Source organism: Argopecten irradians, chromosome 2 (assembly GCF_041381155.1).
Source record: "Argopecten irradians isolate NY chromosome 2, Ai_NY, whole genome shotgun sequence".
In the NCBI taxonomy this organism is placed as follows: Eukaryota; Metazoa; Mollusca; class Bivalvia; order Pectinida; family Pectinidae; genus Argopecten; species Argopecten irradians.
In genome coordinates this window covers 28508563-28525026 of record NC_091135.1, presented here as the reverse complement: position 1 = coordinate 28525026, position 16464 = coordinate 28508563, and the positions used below count along the sequence as shown (strand labels likewise).

The 16464-nt window shown below is 35.3% G+C and overlaps 3 protein-coding genes across 3 annotated transcripts; 2 read left to right on the top strand and 1 right to left on the bottom strand.

Moving 5' to 3' along the window:
- The first annotated feature begins 51 nt into the window (after positions 1-51).
- LOC138315039 (perlucin-like protein) lies at positions 52-4331 on the top strand. Its single transcript, XM_069255766.1, has 5 exons — positions 52-103; positions 1122-1213; positions 2832-2925; positions 3603-3826; positions 4228-4331. The coding sequence occupies exons 1-5, from the start codon at positions 52-54 to the stop codon at positions 4258-4260; spliced, it is 495 nt and encodes a 164-aa protein (XP_069111867.1). The 3' UTR covers positions 4261-4331.
- Positions 4332-6949: 2618 nt separating this feature from the next.
- Positions 6950-8587, top strand: LOC138315037 (complement C1q-like protein 3). Its single transcript, XM_069255763.1, has 2 exons — positions 6950-7459; positions 7996-8587. Exons 1-2 carry the CDS (start codon positions 7093-7095, stop codon positions 8409-8411), a joined length of 783 nt encoding a protein of 260 aa, XP_069111864.1. The 5' UTR covers positions 6950-7092; the 3' UTR covers positions 8412-8587.
- Positions 8588-9337: 750 nt separating this feature from the next.
- Positions 9338-14994, bottom strand: LOC138315038 (glutathione S-transferase omega-1-like). The gene is made up of 6 exons (XM_069255764.1): positions 14932-14994; positions 14430-14555; positions 13636-13741; positions 12484-12703; positions 11832-11955; positions 9338-11437 (listed from the first exon to the last, which is right to left on the bottom strand). Exons 2-6 carry the CDS (start codon positions 14458-14460, stop codon positions 11190-11192), a joined length of 729 nt encoding a protein of 242 aa, XP_069111865.1. The 5' UTR covers positions 14461-14555; positions 14932-14994; the 3' UTR covers positions 9338-11189.
- Between the last annotated feature and the right edge of the window lie 1470 nt (positions 14995-16464).

Sequence of the window (16464 nt, the reverse complement as noted above, 5' to 3'; positions counted from 1 at the left end):
ACTTCCTCTCCTTTCGACAGGTTCCACTCGCATCCTCCCAATACAGCCATCATGAACGTGTTCGTGCTTTCTGTGGTGTTCAGTGCCGTTCTGTATACGGAAGGTAGGCTTTCTCATTTTCTTTTTCTATTGTTCGACTCTTTCTATTGAAGAATGATATATCAAAAACAATTCACATCTGAAACATTAACGTAAATTTACCTATGAAATTTCATTACTTGTTCAGTATTTCTAGAACCTACGGATGTATGTTAGATGTACCGCCAATGACGTTGTTAAATACTTCGTGGTATGTTTAGTTTATATATGGATAAATATCTGATCTGTCCTACATTATTCAATTTTAACTTTGTCCCAACTCTACATTTTCTGTTGTCGTGTTGTTTCTGTTTTCACTTGACAAATATATCCTTATTGCTAAATCTAATAACTACTACATACCTAGTAGAAGCTATGGTGTGTATGTTCATGTGATCTCTATTTTATATTAATGTCGGAATGACAATATAATAACATGAGGAATCCGGTTTTCATGTTGTTGATATGTCTTTTCTATTCATAGATCATACTTTTAAACCAATCACAAGTTCGGATATTGCAGCATGCAGAATGTTAGCATATACTCACCTGATCATATACTCAGATTCATATTGCCGATGAATGAAAAAATCTTAACTAAAATTAATCTTTGATTTAAAATTCAGTTTGATCTAAAATTTGTTATTTTCTTGTGACAAGTAACTATCTTATTCTACATAAACGTATGTTCTTGGAAGCAATAGTATATAGTTGCTGTAAAGTTTGTCAGTGATATACTATGCATAATTGTTTATGTCTTTTATATCACACATAGTTTCTGACAACTGATGTCATCGTCCCTTAGTATTGTGACCATATTTATGTGTGAATTTTCTTTTTCTTTAGAGACTTCTCTCAAAGCAAACTAGATAGATCACATGTAGTTGTGACGAGGACACACACGTGGATGTATCAAAAACATCATGTATAAAGCAAGCTATATAAATGATTCCTTATACATTCTTCTACTCACACTCTTTAAACCGTTGTATTGTCAATCAAAAGCGAAAGATTGAACTTTTGTTTTCCATTGTGTATTTCAGTGGCCGGCTGGGCATGTCCTCGAGGCTGGGTATCTAACTGTAATCACTGTTACTTTTTCAGCAGAGACACTAAGACCTGGTTTGAGGCATCGGTAGGTCATTAACATACTGTTACAGTCTAAGTTTTCTATATGTACTGTTACTTCTTTACCCTCTTTCAGTAAATAAGAGCTGTTTTATTGATTCTGTAATTCCTATGATCTATAGGATCAATTTTGTTACACCAAGTTATCAGTGAGTCAGTTTTATAAATTTCTTAGCTCAACCACTGTTAGCGTTGTGATTCACAAAAAAGAATTGAGTGCTAGATCGTTGATAACGAGTATATACATATTTCTACCACAATAGGCGGTGTTATTCAACTCTCAGGTCATTGAATAAACACTGCAGCTGTTGATTAACAATTTGTTTATACCACACGTGGTATAAACTCTGTACGCATTCTGATTGGCTGACACGGTGAACTTTGAACGAACTTCTTCTTTCTCAGTGTCACGTCATCATTGTCAACGACATCAATAATCAAATGACGTCATTCTATGTTGTGATGGCCGCTTGACGTCCAAAACTGCTATTGGAAAGCGTATGCGCCGTGGTCATTGTGTCAAAATACGTGACGTTTTCATACATGTGAAATTGACCTTTAGTACTAATGATACATCTTGCCGGATTAGAATTTTACTGATGAGTTTCGTGTAGTTTTAACGTGTATGAAACGAACTTGATCTTGACGATAATGGCTTGATGATTAGACGTTGCCGTATCATGCGAATGATTTTACATGTATACATGTAGTCCGACATTGAGTTTTATTTTCTGGAAGCAATTTTGAAGATTTGAACTCATTAAGACGTTAAATGAGTATTATTTGACCCTAAAGATGTTCCCAATTAGAAGAATTTGATATCGACGGATTCTTTATCAAACGATGACTTTTGAATACTAATAAGTGTCTTTTTGCTGATGAAAATATTACTACAACTTATTTGCATATTTCGGTAAATACACGTTACCGTATCCCTGCCGTATTGCTATCGGCTAAACATGAATATTATTGTGGTAGAAACAGGTCACACTACTCGTGGTTGTTAAATCGCTAAAGCTCGTGTCTTTTTTAACTTTTAAAAAATAACTCACTCGTGTGGAATAAATTCAATATTCAACAACCACTCATTGTGTAACCTCTATTTACATTTTCGTTACATGTTCTCTATATAACGTTACCAACGAATTTGACGATGAATGAGTACTGGCTCGGCATACACACCTGTACTGTCCTACGTTGATAATTAAGTAATTCCTGAAGGCCCAACTCAAATATATATATATATATATAATTGGAAAATGCAAATGTTTGAAATGTCGCATAGACACGGGATAAACACGACGTCATTGTAGAACTTTTTATGTTGCGCTCCGGAAATAAATACAGCTTCCCGCGGATTCTTGATCAGCTGTTATATATTCAAACAGTTCCAAGGCTATTCCAACCATGTGTATAGCGTCAAATAAGTAATGAATATCTTGTTGTGATTAAAAGTATTGTTATGATATACCTGTCGTAATGTAGATATAAGAAATAATTGTTATTTTTTGTTGGTCACTGGTGTATGAACGTCATATATATACCTCATTCAATAACGAATTACATCATTTTATATTTGATATTTTATTAGTAATTCATGCTTATTTTGCTGATACTTGACATAGTACATGTGTACCGCCATGGGAGGGGCCCTGGTCTCCTTTGACACGCCGGCTGAGTTACAATGGGTTAAAGGATACGTCACAAGACTCTGTAGCGGTAAGCACCAAATACAAATATCTTGTACAGTTCATCATTGTAATACATTGTCAGTATAATTTATTACAGGATGTTTTATTGTTGCCGGCCGAATCTCACAGGACTTTTAACACTTTTGACACTACTTACAATGCATAGGTTTTAATTTTACAAAGTCAAATTCAAGTCGGCTCAGTTATGGCACATAACAACTTCAAAATACATGGAGATTAGGTTTATAATACCAAACCTTCTAAATCAAAATACATGTAGAGTAGATATAATACCAAACCTTCTAAATCAAAATACATGTAGATTAGATATAATACCAAACTTTCTAAATCAAAATACAATGGAGATTAGATATAATACCAAACCTTCTAAATCAAAATACATGTAGATTAGATATAAAACCAAACCTTCTAAATCAAAATACATGTAGATTAGATATAATACCGAACCTTCTAAATCAAAATACATGTAGATTAGATATAATACCAAACCTTCTAAATCAAAATACATGGAGATTAGATATAATACCAAACCTTCTAAATCAAAATACATGTAGATTAGATATAATACCAAACCTTCTAAATCAAAATACATGGAGATTAGATATAATACCAAACCTTCTAAATCAAAATAAAATGTAGATTAGATATAATACCAAACCTTCTAAATCAAAATACATTGGACAGGAAAGAGCTATTGGACAGGATTAAATGACATTAGACAGGAGGGACGATGGGTGTGGAATCCAACCAATGGAAATGCAGTTAAAAACGTGGATTGGGCACATGGTGAGCCTAACAGCTGGAGAGGATTGAATCAGGACTGTATGTTGTTGTGGCACCACCGGAGTTACCAGTGGGACGATGAGAGATGTGAACTACCCAAGGGGTACATCTGTGAAAGATATATGGTATATACCTAGATCCAATCTGATTGATTTACTTCCCTTAATATCAAAGTCATTACATTACTTTAACTTGATTAAAAATGTCAAAAGCTTCTTTCATTTTACCGGAATATATATTTTATTTGTATATAAAATCTTTTACACAGGTTTTTGCCTTCACATATGCCCGTGAAAGCTGTTTTGTCATGCAAAAGAGTCTGCCTTTTTGTTATTTTTTGATTAATTTTAATTTACCTTTGCTATTGATAATTACTGTTGTTCGACATCTCTATATATATCAGCGAAGATATCGCCATACTTACAGTCACTTATGTACAGTTAATCTATCAGACTTCCTCAAACGGTTGTGAAATCAGCACCTCATTAAATCTCTTATACCTCTTTAATCCTGTTCCTCTTTTCAGTTTTCAGAGAGAGTTTGCCCTTGTAGGTTGTAAAGAATCGGAAAATCGCAGCATAACAAATCGAAATGTATTTGAAATATTTAATAAAGAAGTACATTACATTATGGTATGATTTTGTTTTTAATTAATGTTGTTATTTAGGCGTCTTACTATGGTTTGATAACAAGTTGGAAAAAAAACACAATTAAACACGAAACAAATCAAGCTAGCAAGGCCGTTGTAGCCTTGAGATTAAATGCAACCAAGTTTACTTAAATATAAAAATTATATTTATTTGATACATATATTGTCAGCATCCTTTATGCTTGTGAAACATGGACGAGATGTAAAGATATTGCAGTTAAAAGGGTTCATATAGAATTTAGTAAAAACATTTGACGTGTTAAAATAATCGACTTGTAATGCAAAGATTTATTTTTAATTTTCGTTACCACTTGATAAATGTTTAAAGCTTTCGTATTGTTTTAAATGATTGAGCAGTAATCACTGTAGTTTGAAGGAAGTATATCAGTCCATTTATATAGAAACTGACACATTTAAAACATAATATTTAGTGGGCTTTTAACAGAAATTATCTAAATTTGTATCAGGTTACATATGGCTAAGGCAATCTCCTGTTGATATCATTTTTACTCCATTAAACAACGAATTGAAGATTAGTCGAAACAACTGCTGTTGACACCAATATATGTGGCCTCTTTAGATACCTAGTAGATGACGTAACATTACAATTTTATTTGACGAAATTTCTTTCAAAACAACGTAGGATTTTGTAACCAAACTCCGTCTTACAGATGATAATCTTGCAATCGGGACAGGTGGATATATAAAAAAGGAAAAATGGGTTATAAGAGATGCATATCATTTTTATTCAGATATTCGGAAAATACATTAAAACTACTTTTTGGGAAAACCATCTGTTTATACAGTTATTGAATTGCTAAATAGACATGATCTAAAAGATCTTAATTTATTAGGAAGATACATAACTGAGGCAAACAACAGTAGAATCACTTAATCAAATATGTATATAACAAAACTTACGTTTGATTGGATCCCATGTCATCTGGAAAGTCCTGTTGATGTTACTTCTTTGACCCTTATAACAATACATACATATTTTGCTTGTCTTGATATTGTACCGTTTTTTCATGTTGATTATATATGAGTATTTATGTTATGTTAATTACATTAATCCAATACTTTGTAAACTTACGGGAAAAAAGAATTGAACTGAATTGACTAGATAAAGTTTGTCTTTACCAGGAGACATAACCCAAAGCCTTCCTTACATGGAGAAAGCTAAACGGGAGGCCATAAGTGAGGCAAGGTTAAGGGAAACATTCAGAAGAGGAAAGTCAGGAAAAAGAGACAAGATAACATAATGTTCCATATTTAATAGCCATTTGCAAACATTGAATAGGGGCAGCTGGTACAATTATAACAACACGCCTGTAGGAACACTTTATTTAAAAGAGACATGTTAGAAATATTACTGGTTCTTCAAAATTGCTATGCCATACCTTATAGAGGAACGCTATATTTGTAGAAATTCTGCAAATTCTACCGACAATTTTTTTCGGTTAAAATTTTCTATCTCGATGACGTCATAACCGGCGTTCACCCCGGCCCAGTGTAGGAAACGTTATCTGTTATCTGTTGGTTAAGTAATTTGTAATAAGTGTATCATGAGTTTAAAAATAAAGGTAATGGGGTGGGGGGTCACTAGATGAAGTATGTTTCGTGTCTTCTTATTAGTCCCTTGTTGGTGAAATCAGGGAGGACTATATTGTTTGTTCCCGTCTGTCTGTTCGGATTTGATTTCTAGATGATAACTTGAGAATTGATTGATGGATTTTGATCAAATTTCACACAGTGGTAGCATATGGTTAAATACAGGTTGGGATTGAATTTGGGGTCAAAAAGTCAACTACAAAGGTCACTGTTACTAAAAATAGATTGTTTCACAAACGATCAGTTTCCAGACGATAAGTTGAGAAAACAGTACAGATTTTGATCAAACGTCACACAATGGTAGCATATGAGAAAACACAGCTTGGGATTTAATTTGGGGTCAAAAGGTCAACTACAGAGGAGACTGTCACTACAAATAGATTGTTTCACAATATTTCGTTTCCTGACGATAACTTGAGAATAAGTGAACAGATTTTGATCAAACTTAACACAATGGTAGCTAGAACGAATAATCATACCCTGCCTCCACTCTGTTCCCGGCAGGCGACGACCATCTGTCAGAAATTTTCCGTCCGTCGTTCAGAGCTACGTCATCGAAGCTAAATGGTAGCTTATGAGAAAATACAGCTTGTGATTGAATATGGGGTCAAAAGCACGACTTCAAAGGTCACTGGAATTAAAATTAGATGGTTTCACAAATTTTAGTTTCTGAATGATAATTTCAGAACACATCAACGGAATTTATTCAAACTTCATACAATAGTAGCATGGATTGAATTTGGGGTCCAAAGGTCGACTACAAAGGTCACTGTTACTAGAAATACATGTAAATTGTTTCACGAATTTTCGTTTCCGGACGATAACTTGAGAACACATCAACAAAATGTGTGTAAATTTCATACAATGATAGCATAACTAAGCAATAATAATATGCCATAGATTAAAAAATATAGTTGACGGCAGGGGACGTGTGTTGCTTGCAACACTTACTGTAAGCTTGTTTATAATAGGGTTATCGCCATAGGCTGACCAAAACTTCGTTTCTCAGTAACCAGTCACGAATCTGGTGTAATATGAGTTCAAGGGTAATAACAGTGTAGCACAACGTTCAAATTAGTATCAAATCAACGGTATCATTTTGTCTATTTCGTGGCTTTAAGGTAGATAGTCATGGCTGACAAAGGGATTGCCATACTTTTCTTTCTTAGCCTTGCTTATATCAATGGGACTGTCATACACGACAACGACTTCAACCACTGGGCAGCTACTGTAACCGCTCTGGAGCAGAGAGTTGCTAACTTAGAGGGCAAGATATCTGTCAAAGATGATAGAATAAAACATCTCGAGGAAAAGATAATTACTGAGTCGGAAAGGAAGGACTTCGAAATATCGCAACTAAGAGAGGGTACGAAAAGGCTGAAGCAAACAATGGACTTCTTAAGCCAATACATATTGGAGTTCAAAGACGGGATTATACAAAAGCCTAATGCAAATGTTGAAGAGATAACAGGTCCAGTGGAGGCAAATAGATACAAACGTATGTATTTAAAACACAGCAGACACAGGTACATCATTTCTACATAATTAATTAATGACTAAGGTAACGACGATTTAATTTTAATGAAACCGAAGCATTTTATCTATTTTGTACAGCAGTGTATTCTTGGAGTGCTTTGATTTGTATATTTATCCCTGTAAAATTGATAATAGTTTATCTAAAGGTTGTTGTTTATGCATCGATTTGTGATTTTAATGTACAATTAAATCCCTTTGGCCGTGTGACATTTATATGTTTAGTTTGTCTCTGTTGTATCCTGTAATGTTTCTATACCCTAGTTAACATTGCTATGTTGATATAGGTTATATGCCTATACAGTATTAATCGGAATTTTCAAAAAATAGTTCATTCTTTCCTTCCGAAACAAATGACTCTTTTTACGTTTTTTTTCTTTTCGAAAACATACACACACATTAATATTTAGCAAGTAGTTAAGATATCTGTTTTTATGAAACAATTTGTTATACAAATGCAGCTACATGTGTTATGTACACGACTTTAATATCACTCCTTAGGTGATGTTTCCGCCCCACCTGTAGCCTTCCACACCAGACTATCATCGTCCATGGCATTGTTGAAAGGTCACACTATGATATTTGACGAAAACGTTCTGGACCAGGGAAATGGTTACAACTCGCGTGACGGGATCTACACAGCACCAGAGTCCGGGACCTACGTGTTCTCGTGGAAAGTTCTGTCTAGGATGCATACTGTAATCTACACTTCTCTTGTAGTCAACGGAGAGGTGATGGACACCTCAGATGTGGATTCCGAGGATATCACGGATTATCATCAAGCCACAGCGATGGTTGTTGTGGCATTGACCGAGGGTGATGACGTGTCCATACAAGTAACAGGTGCAAATACAAATGCAGGAGTTATCAGTGATAATAGCCATGGCAAAGCTACATTTTCTGGGTGGAAAATTTAAGCACAAATGCGTTGAACATTGTCTCGCCAGTATGCTGTCTTCGTGTAGTTATATCTTTGTGGAAAGAATCCCTATTTCCAGGCAACGTTCATCGAGCTACAGCTATTGTCTGACATTGCATTGCTATCTTTATATCCTATACATTGTAATTAAATTAAATAATTACTAAATCAGAATACTTGTTCTACAGGTAAAATATATATAGTCACTTACACCACATAGATGACCAGGGCAATCCAAATATACAACTTGTCTCCGAAACAAATTCACCAGGGTACATATATTTGGCACTGCTATAAAAGACCAAGTACTTCCTATTTCGGCTCTTTTGTTCACGGCGCCACCTTTATGAAGACAGAATCGCTTCAACACCCATCATGTAAACTGAGTTCATAGAAACGTGAATCTATAATATTCCTGGGATATTCCAGTAACAATATCAGTTACACATACATTAAAAAGACGCCAAGATTTTAGGTGACACTCCATTCGTTAAGATATACAGAATGCAGTCTTTAACAGTTAAGACATTGGTTTTTTTATAGTTTTGTGTTATATGTGCCGTATTTTTCATATTCATGATGACAAATGGTTTTTAATGTTATGCATCACCAAACGTTACCAACATTTTTTGAATTACAGTACTTTCAATGCATAGGTTTTTATTTTATAAGTACGAATAAGAGGTGAACAAGATTTTAGCGGTTTTACCAAAAGGCATTACATCTATATATTTGTGAAATGATTACATGCCGTCAGACCACTAAACCAAATTGTGGTCTGCAATTTCATTTCACATTTTAACAGTGTTATTAGTTATTGTAAAGTGATTTCTGCATATATTTCCATCTAAGCATGCCTAAAGCATAAAAACAAAACTTTCCCTGTTAAAACTAACGTTTATAAAGCATCTGAAGTCAATTGAATAATTTTCACAGCTTAATTAATCAAACTTTATTGTTTTCAATAGAATATTGACGATAAAATAACATGTCAAAATTTTCGCCCAGTTTACTGCACATTTTTACCTTTAAAACCTGAGCTTTAAGTCATATCATCCTTTATATTAGGAGCTGGTGTAGTGCGTAAACTGATTCCTAGATAAGATACTATTGTAGTCACCGATTACTTAGTTGGTCGATTTTCCTAACTTCTTACCATAAACTGCCAAAACAGTTTTCGAGGGCTTCAATCAGGTACGAATGGCAATTTATAACAGCAAAGCAAATGCATAAGTGGTTTCAAAGGACATATCTAAAACCGTACTGAAGGTAAACAATGACATAATAACATACACAGAAATTTTACCTAAACCAATGTCCTATAGTGCGCCTACTTAATAGGATAAAACATGTGATAATGGATGGTGTGTCGGTAACAGGAAACCGTCTCCGTGCCTGCTGCGATATCACACGACACACAAATGGCTTCAAACAGGGCCTCAGTTCAATAAACTAGCAGATCAGGCTACAAAGAATAGCGATGTGATCAACACGGAAAGCGCTACTCCGAAATACGTTTGTACTTGGTAGGTATACAAGTAACAAAAAGACAAATTGAGTATCGATCTCGTATTTCAAAAACTCCTCATAAACGTTTTACACCTCTATGTACAGATGATTGTCTAATTAATCATCTGACGAAGACATTTTATAAATAATGTGATAGTTACATGTACAAGTAGATATAGAGAAATTATGAGTTCATAAAATTAAAACAGAGACAGTAATATAGTACAGTGTAAGTAGGACTGAGACCACAATTACATACTTCCGGTTTCAGTACCAACGAATGAAGTCCCTTCAGAAATGTATGTATTTTATGAAAACATGCAGCATGCCCCTATGAACTTGGTATTTGCCAACAAATTTAATGTAGATGTGTAGTGTATATGTCATTATAACTGTTATAGTGCAAAATACTGAATTTTCTTATGTTTTATTGCTCCAGGATCCTGTGTAAAAAGTCCTGTTTTGACCCCAACCCATGACCCGGATGTATATAATTGGCACATGGTGACACTTGATGACAGATATCTTGAGAAAATGCCGGTCATGCTAGGTTGAAACTTTCAGAATTTGTTCCTCGGATATTGACCTTGACCAGGTTAGATGGAAACTTCTCAACGAAATTTTTTGGAATTTATTATGAATTTTAACGTTACAATGAAACATATAGCAGAGTTAATTGTGGTCTCGGTCCATAAGGTTATAAGGTTTCACGAAGAAAAAGCAAATATAATATTTCTTTGGAATAAGTTATTTTAGTTGGTTTTACTTTTTCATGTGATACATTGAGTGATGAAGAATACAAACATTGCGAACAAAGCCAACTGATCAAAATCTGATTGGCATTCATAGTGGTATGCAAGTAGACCTACACGTAGACAAAGTGTATCCTCGGGCTAATGGTACACACTACATACAAGATAGCTCAAATCCTAACAATCTGTCTGCCACCAAGTGTGGTATATATACATCAAGTCCTACATGGAGCGATGGCTAACCTAGACGGTTGTATATGACTACCATTTTAGACGAGAAAAACTTCGTGTCACGTTGCACTTCATTGTGTAATAGGTTTCCTTTCAAAGCACCATGCATTTGATGATTGCTGGTTATTGCAACACGTATACATGTATTATAAATCGAACATTTCTATAACGTACTTCGGTATACTTGCATGTACTTCAACAGATCAAACTCTCGGATGCCCTCATACGGTATACATGTATCGATGTCAATTGTTCACATTAGAATATGTTGTATAATGAGAACATTACATATTAAGTCCGATATCGTAGTTAGGTTTCCCGGTAGAATAGCCCTGTAGGAAGGCGATATGGGTTGGTAGATCAAACATGGTTTCCTTCACAGCAGGCTGGGACAACATAGCTTCCACCCAGGCATTCAGGTTTGGGAACTTCTCCGCTGGTAGCGCTTCTGCACCCGGCATCATCTTCGATATGATGGGCAATCGTTCGAACCAAGGCCACAACATAAAGTCTAACATGGACGGCTGGTCACCTATAGATAGACACAATACAACTGAATACCAACCGATCGTGAAAATGTGATCTTTATAAGGATAACAGTATGGTTAACAGCGTATACAGATTGATGCGGTGTTTTCATATTCAACCTTCATCAATACATGTATGGCTGGGCTTTTGAAATCCAGTTCAGACGTGAAAAGTTATTCGGTGACCTAATCGACCACATGTGTTTCTTAAGGATGCGCCTGTTTCCTCCCATTGTAACTCACCACGACAATTCAATACAGATCAACAGTTGAAAATATAGACCGATGTAACTGTCGATTGTTGTTTAAGACACATCTGTATATAAGATTAAACAGTTTAAGGTTTGTCTATGGAAACACTAACGACTATACTAAACGTTTTACAAGAAAATAAAATACCTCCGAAAAATGCGCCTCTTTTCCCTTTCTCTTCCTCAAACGGTTTAAGGCTTGTGTGAAAATTCTGGAAAACTTCTTTGTCTTCACCTTTGTTCCTTAGAGTACCATAGTAATTCGTCACCACCTGTGGTTTAGTGAGAAACATGCCAAGATTAACATTATCAGTGAACAATCATCTAAACACGGATATAAACAGAATAGTGACAGGCACATGGACTTCGGTACAATTAAGACAGAGAAATTCATCGAGCATTTTCTAACGAGGATATATTTGCGATTGTCAAGGCTCCACTGCCATCCGCCAACCAATTCTGGATGAATGGAGTGGGGCAGTTGTCAGGTACTGGTCGTAGATCGTTGGCACTTATCCAAGTACAACGTCGAACTCCGACAACATGACATGTTGTCCTTATATAACACTGTTTGTAAACAGGAAGTTTAACAACGTTAATCTATCCATGACATTAGCAGGGGAGTTATTGCAGCGGAAGGTTATCGCAAATCCATAGTGTTATGGTTGCACCCAAGGTGTAGCAGTAAGTTTACCAGAGTTCGGAGATCCTTGTTTCTAATCCCGATATGCCCATCCAAATGTGGTGGTTACGCATACATTGAATAAATATTTCACTTAAAAACTGGACATGTTAATTACCTTGCCGAATAATTGCAACAGAATACTGTCACGTGCTCTCCTGTAGGGCTCAGATGGGGTCAGTTTGTTATCTTGGTAGATGTCATCAAGGTAATCACAAGTGATTGCGGACTCGTAGATGACTCTATCGTCCTGTTCTAGAACGGGTACCAATCCCAGTGGGTTCCTCTCAAGGAACCATTCTGGTTTGTCCTTCAGATTTACATTCACCGTCTCAAAACTGAAAACCAAGCATACAGCCGAAACCGTAACCGAAGTTGTTAATATCTACAACTAGCTCATGATATGAATGGTTTGTGTATATATACGTATGGTGTTATAATAAATATGTGACGTCTGTCTTTAAAAACAAAATAGAAAGCCTCTATTTTTCATAAATGTTATTTGTAGTTATATGCTAAACAGAATTTTTCAATCGTGGCTATGAATCTGATATTCGTTTAACGCACACAGTAATTTGATATAAAGATTCCTGGTATATCAAATCAAATCTTATATTTCAATGTCACTCATACAAGATCTCCAACATTAACAGAAAGACCGAGGTTGTGTGGGACATAAAGTATAGAAGAACTCACGTGAGCTTAAGTCGTCCTCTACTTCAGTATCTATTAATACAATTATTTAATTATTGTCAGACTGAGAGGTAAAATTACGGTATTTATATCAAAGTAAAAACAAACACCAGGGTTATATATGGTACTATATCATGTTCATAATGAGGTATAATACGTAAATGGACACTTAGAATCAGATACCAGAGTCATTATGAAAACTACATGTGCATATTCAACAGTTGCAAAAGTGGGACACGTGATACAGACAAGTCTCGCTACCTGAAGATGATTTATGTTAGACATGTGAAATATTGCACAGAGGCAATATATATATATATAGAGAGAGAGAGAATCTTACATGAGTGTTCATTTCATATGAGATTTTATGAAACGAGTCTAAGAATTTTTGTTTTTATTTTTACGAGCCTCCTCGCTGTCCTCGTAATCCTGACGTCACTTTATTGTTTCTGTCTGACGTCACAACGAATTTCCCGCCAATGAAAATCGCTCCACACTAGTGACATATTCAAAAACATTACACGGGCGAAATCACTGGATGTCAGGCGGATTATGTGATAAATATAGTTATGCTTACTCTATCTTCTTGTGTGCTAACACCAGGCGTGTTCTTTGGGCATATGGACAAAACCTCATACTGTACAGGCGTAGCTTTCCAGGTGTTAGAGCCGGAAACTCCGAGCCTAAATACAAAAGAGTAAAATATGTATTACTTCAAATTAACTAAGCATTGGACTGTATTAAGTCTGCTATTAATTGAAGATGACTGCCGACTGACAGCGAACTGAAGTATTTCAGTACATATACTGCTAAAGCTTAAATGTCATCAATTATTACGAATATTCGTCATGATAAATGACCTAAAACTGAAAACGACACATGAAGTACGCGTTCTTTAATTGGTATGCACACACATCAGCAAGCTATGTACATAATTGTAATAGAGAACTCGGAAATCATGGACATGTCATGAGCTGTTTTCCGGTACGGCATTTTGTTTTTGTTTAAACTAACAAAACAAATACATTACTAATTAAAATCCTAATATTTCCTCCGATTACCAATAACAACATCAATCCCTGATGTGGGTATGAAAGTGGTTGGCTTACATTTGTAGAAGAACAGGAAAAATTCACATTCCTGTCAAGTGACCCGACAAGGAATCGAACCCGGGTCTCAGGCGTGGAAATCTACGAGTAAACCGACTGAGCCGAAGAAGCACGCTCCGTCAGCTGAGTGACAGAGACTGTATTTAACACTATATGTGCAAGCCACACCGACCCGCTCCTTTTACACATTATTGTAGTAGGTTTGAGAATATGATTGTTAAACATTCAGAGAATTATTACGTAGAATGATAGCACACGTTACCTTTAGAGAATGATTTCTGAGTAGTAGACATGGTTGTGGTTCACAGCGGTCTGACAGCGACACCAGTATGTACTCCCCTTCTTATACTCCGCAACTACTTTTATACTTTAGATGGGAGGTCAAAATCTAGGATACGTAAACAATGCTATCAATACATGTCTGCTTGTTATAACTATTCACCGCCTTATCGGGTAATTATCCCGGTCATAATGTAGAACGCCGAGTAAACGTCACTATCTAGAACGGCTACACATGTTCTTACGTAATACATGCAGTAAAATCTGAATAATTAGTGTCATATGTTACATAGCACAGAGAAGGACGTTATAAAGTGTATAGAATGAATATACTCAAGTTGACTTGGGGCCAAAATGGAGTTTTTTTTATGAATTTACAACGCGTATATTATCACAGCGTAAATAAATAAGGCTGATTAACAAACTATTGCACTTACAAAAACATCCACACATAAAGTTACCTGTTTAAAACAGGTTATACTGACCAGTGTACCTTATCTGTTGTGATAGTGTATCTACATTAACTGACTTTGTCCCATCAGTCGCCATTTTTTCTCGCCCTGTAAATGACTCAATGTTTTCTTGGTCTGGTGTTAATCCAGGTCACAAATTAGGTCGATTGACTCAATGTTTTCTTGATTTGGTTCTAATATTTAGGTACTGGTGTCGTTGTTTAAGGAAAGGTGAACTAAATATAATCTTATATCAGCTTGTTTTCCAATCTTAGCGATACATACATAAATTTTCATGTAATGAACAATAATCAAATTAATGAAATACTGTTTAAACTAATATTGAACTAGATACAATGTAGTAACACTGCTACTGTACAAATGAAGATCTAGACCATCACGAGTAATGGAATCGTCAAATAACGTACTGGTAGTACTGGAAAAAGTCAGCTTACAGGTTTATAAAAACAAACAATAGCAACAAGTCACAGAAGTGGTTCATCAAGAATCCATTTTACTGTACATCACACCTTCAACTGTGGTATTCTCTATCCATTCAAGAAAAAGCTACCTCCCAGATAGCAGTCGAACCGTTATATAAAAAAAGTCTTAGAATGAAGGATTCGACTACAGCTTCATGGCTTATTTGTGTTATTCGACGATAATTCTGCTGCCAGTTAGTTGTTTTTTTTTAATTAGTTTAACGTCCTTTTAACAGACAAGTTCATTTAGGGACGTGCCAGGTTTATTGGCAGGTATAAAATCCGGCGTACCCGGATAATAAATTGGTCAACAGACAGCCAGTTTGGATGTTGATAGTTGAAGATTGCTATTTCTCATAAGGTACTGAAGGAATCTTTCCTATATTCCTATAGGTTCCTCTTCAACCCTTGTTATTCATATTGCATTTTGGGATAGATCGGTAAACAAGATAGTCGACAGGCAGTTAGCACCTTGGATTTTGATTGTTATTATTTGTTACTGCTAGCTCAAGGACAGTGCTGAAGGGACTGTCTCTTTCATAGATCCGACAACAAACTGACTGAAAAGCGGCCATCTTGAAAAAGTCTAGCTTCCTCAAATTAAACTTGTATGGTCTTCTTGTTCCTGTGGTTTGCATATTCATTTTAAGCACAACATGCATGGTAGAGAGTGGCCATATTAAGTTTGACAAATGAAGTAACTGTTTCTGCTAAGCAACTTCATAAATATGAGTAAATTTCACGAGGAGTTTCCCTATATGTATTCAATATTTAAAAGGAAGAGGGAAAGAAAAGAAGATCTTTCTTTTTTATTGTCAGAAATACAAATGTAGATGATTCTATGGTAGGCGCAATGATCCCTTGTAATAAATTATACTTTCTTTTTTACGAGTGGCGTTCAATTGTTTGATTACGATAATTATAGTACTTTTTCATTTTAACAACAATCCCGGAAAGTTTGCATTTAAATATGATGAAAAAGAAAGGCAAATTAATTGTCGTTTCCAAAGATTTCAATTGGATGGATCCTATTGTTTTACAACCTACATAATACACTTAGCCACACATGATACAGCACGAGACA

Excerpts from the sequence above, each read along its gene's own strand:
- LOC138315039 (XM_069255766.1), top strand. The coding sequence starts at position 52 with ATGAACGTGTTCGTGCTTTCTGTGGTGTTCAGTGCCGTTCTGTATACG. Across the intron at positions 104-1,121 it reads TGCCGTTCTGTATACGGAAG|TGGCCGGCTGGGCATGTCCT; the intron begins GTAGGCTTTCTC and ends TGTGTATTTCAG. Across the intron at positions 3,827-4,227 it reads ACATCTGTGAAAGATATATG|TTTTCAGAGAGAGTTTGCCC; the intron begins GTATATACCTAG and ends TCCTCTTTTCAG.
- LOC138315037 (XM_069255763.1), top strand. The coding sequence starts at position 7,093 with ATGGCTGACAAAGGGATTGCCATACTTTTCTTTCTTAGCCTTGCTTAT. Across the intron at positions 7,460-7,995 it reads GGAGGCAAATAGATACAAAC|GTGATGTTTCCGCCCCACCT; the intron begins GTATGTATTTAA and ends ATCACTCCTTAG.
- LOC138315038 (XM_069255764.1), bottom strand. The coding sequence starts at position 14,460 with ATGTCTACTACTCAGAAATCATTCTCTAAAG. Across the intron at positions 13,742-14,429 it reads TCAGAAATCATTCTCTAAAG|GCTCGGAGTTTCCGGCTCTA; the intron begins GTAACGTGTGCT and ends TTTTGTATTTAG. Across the intron at positions 12,704-13,635 it reads TTAGCACACAAGAAGATAGA|TTTTGAGACGGTGAATGTAA; the intron begins GTAAGCATAACT and ends CTTGGTTTTCAG.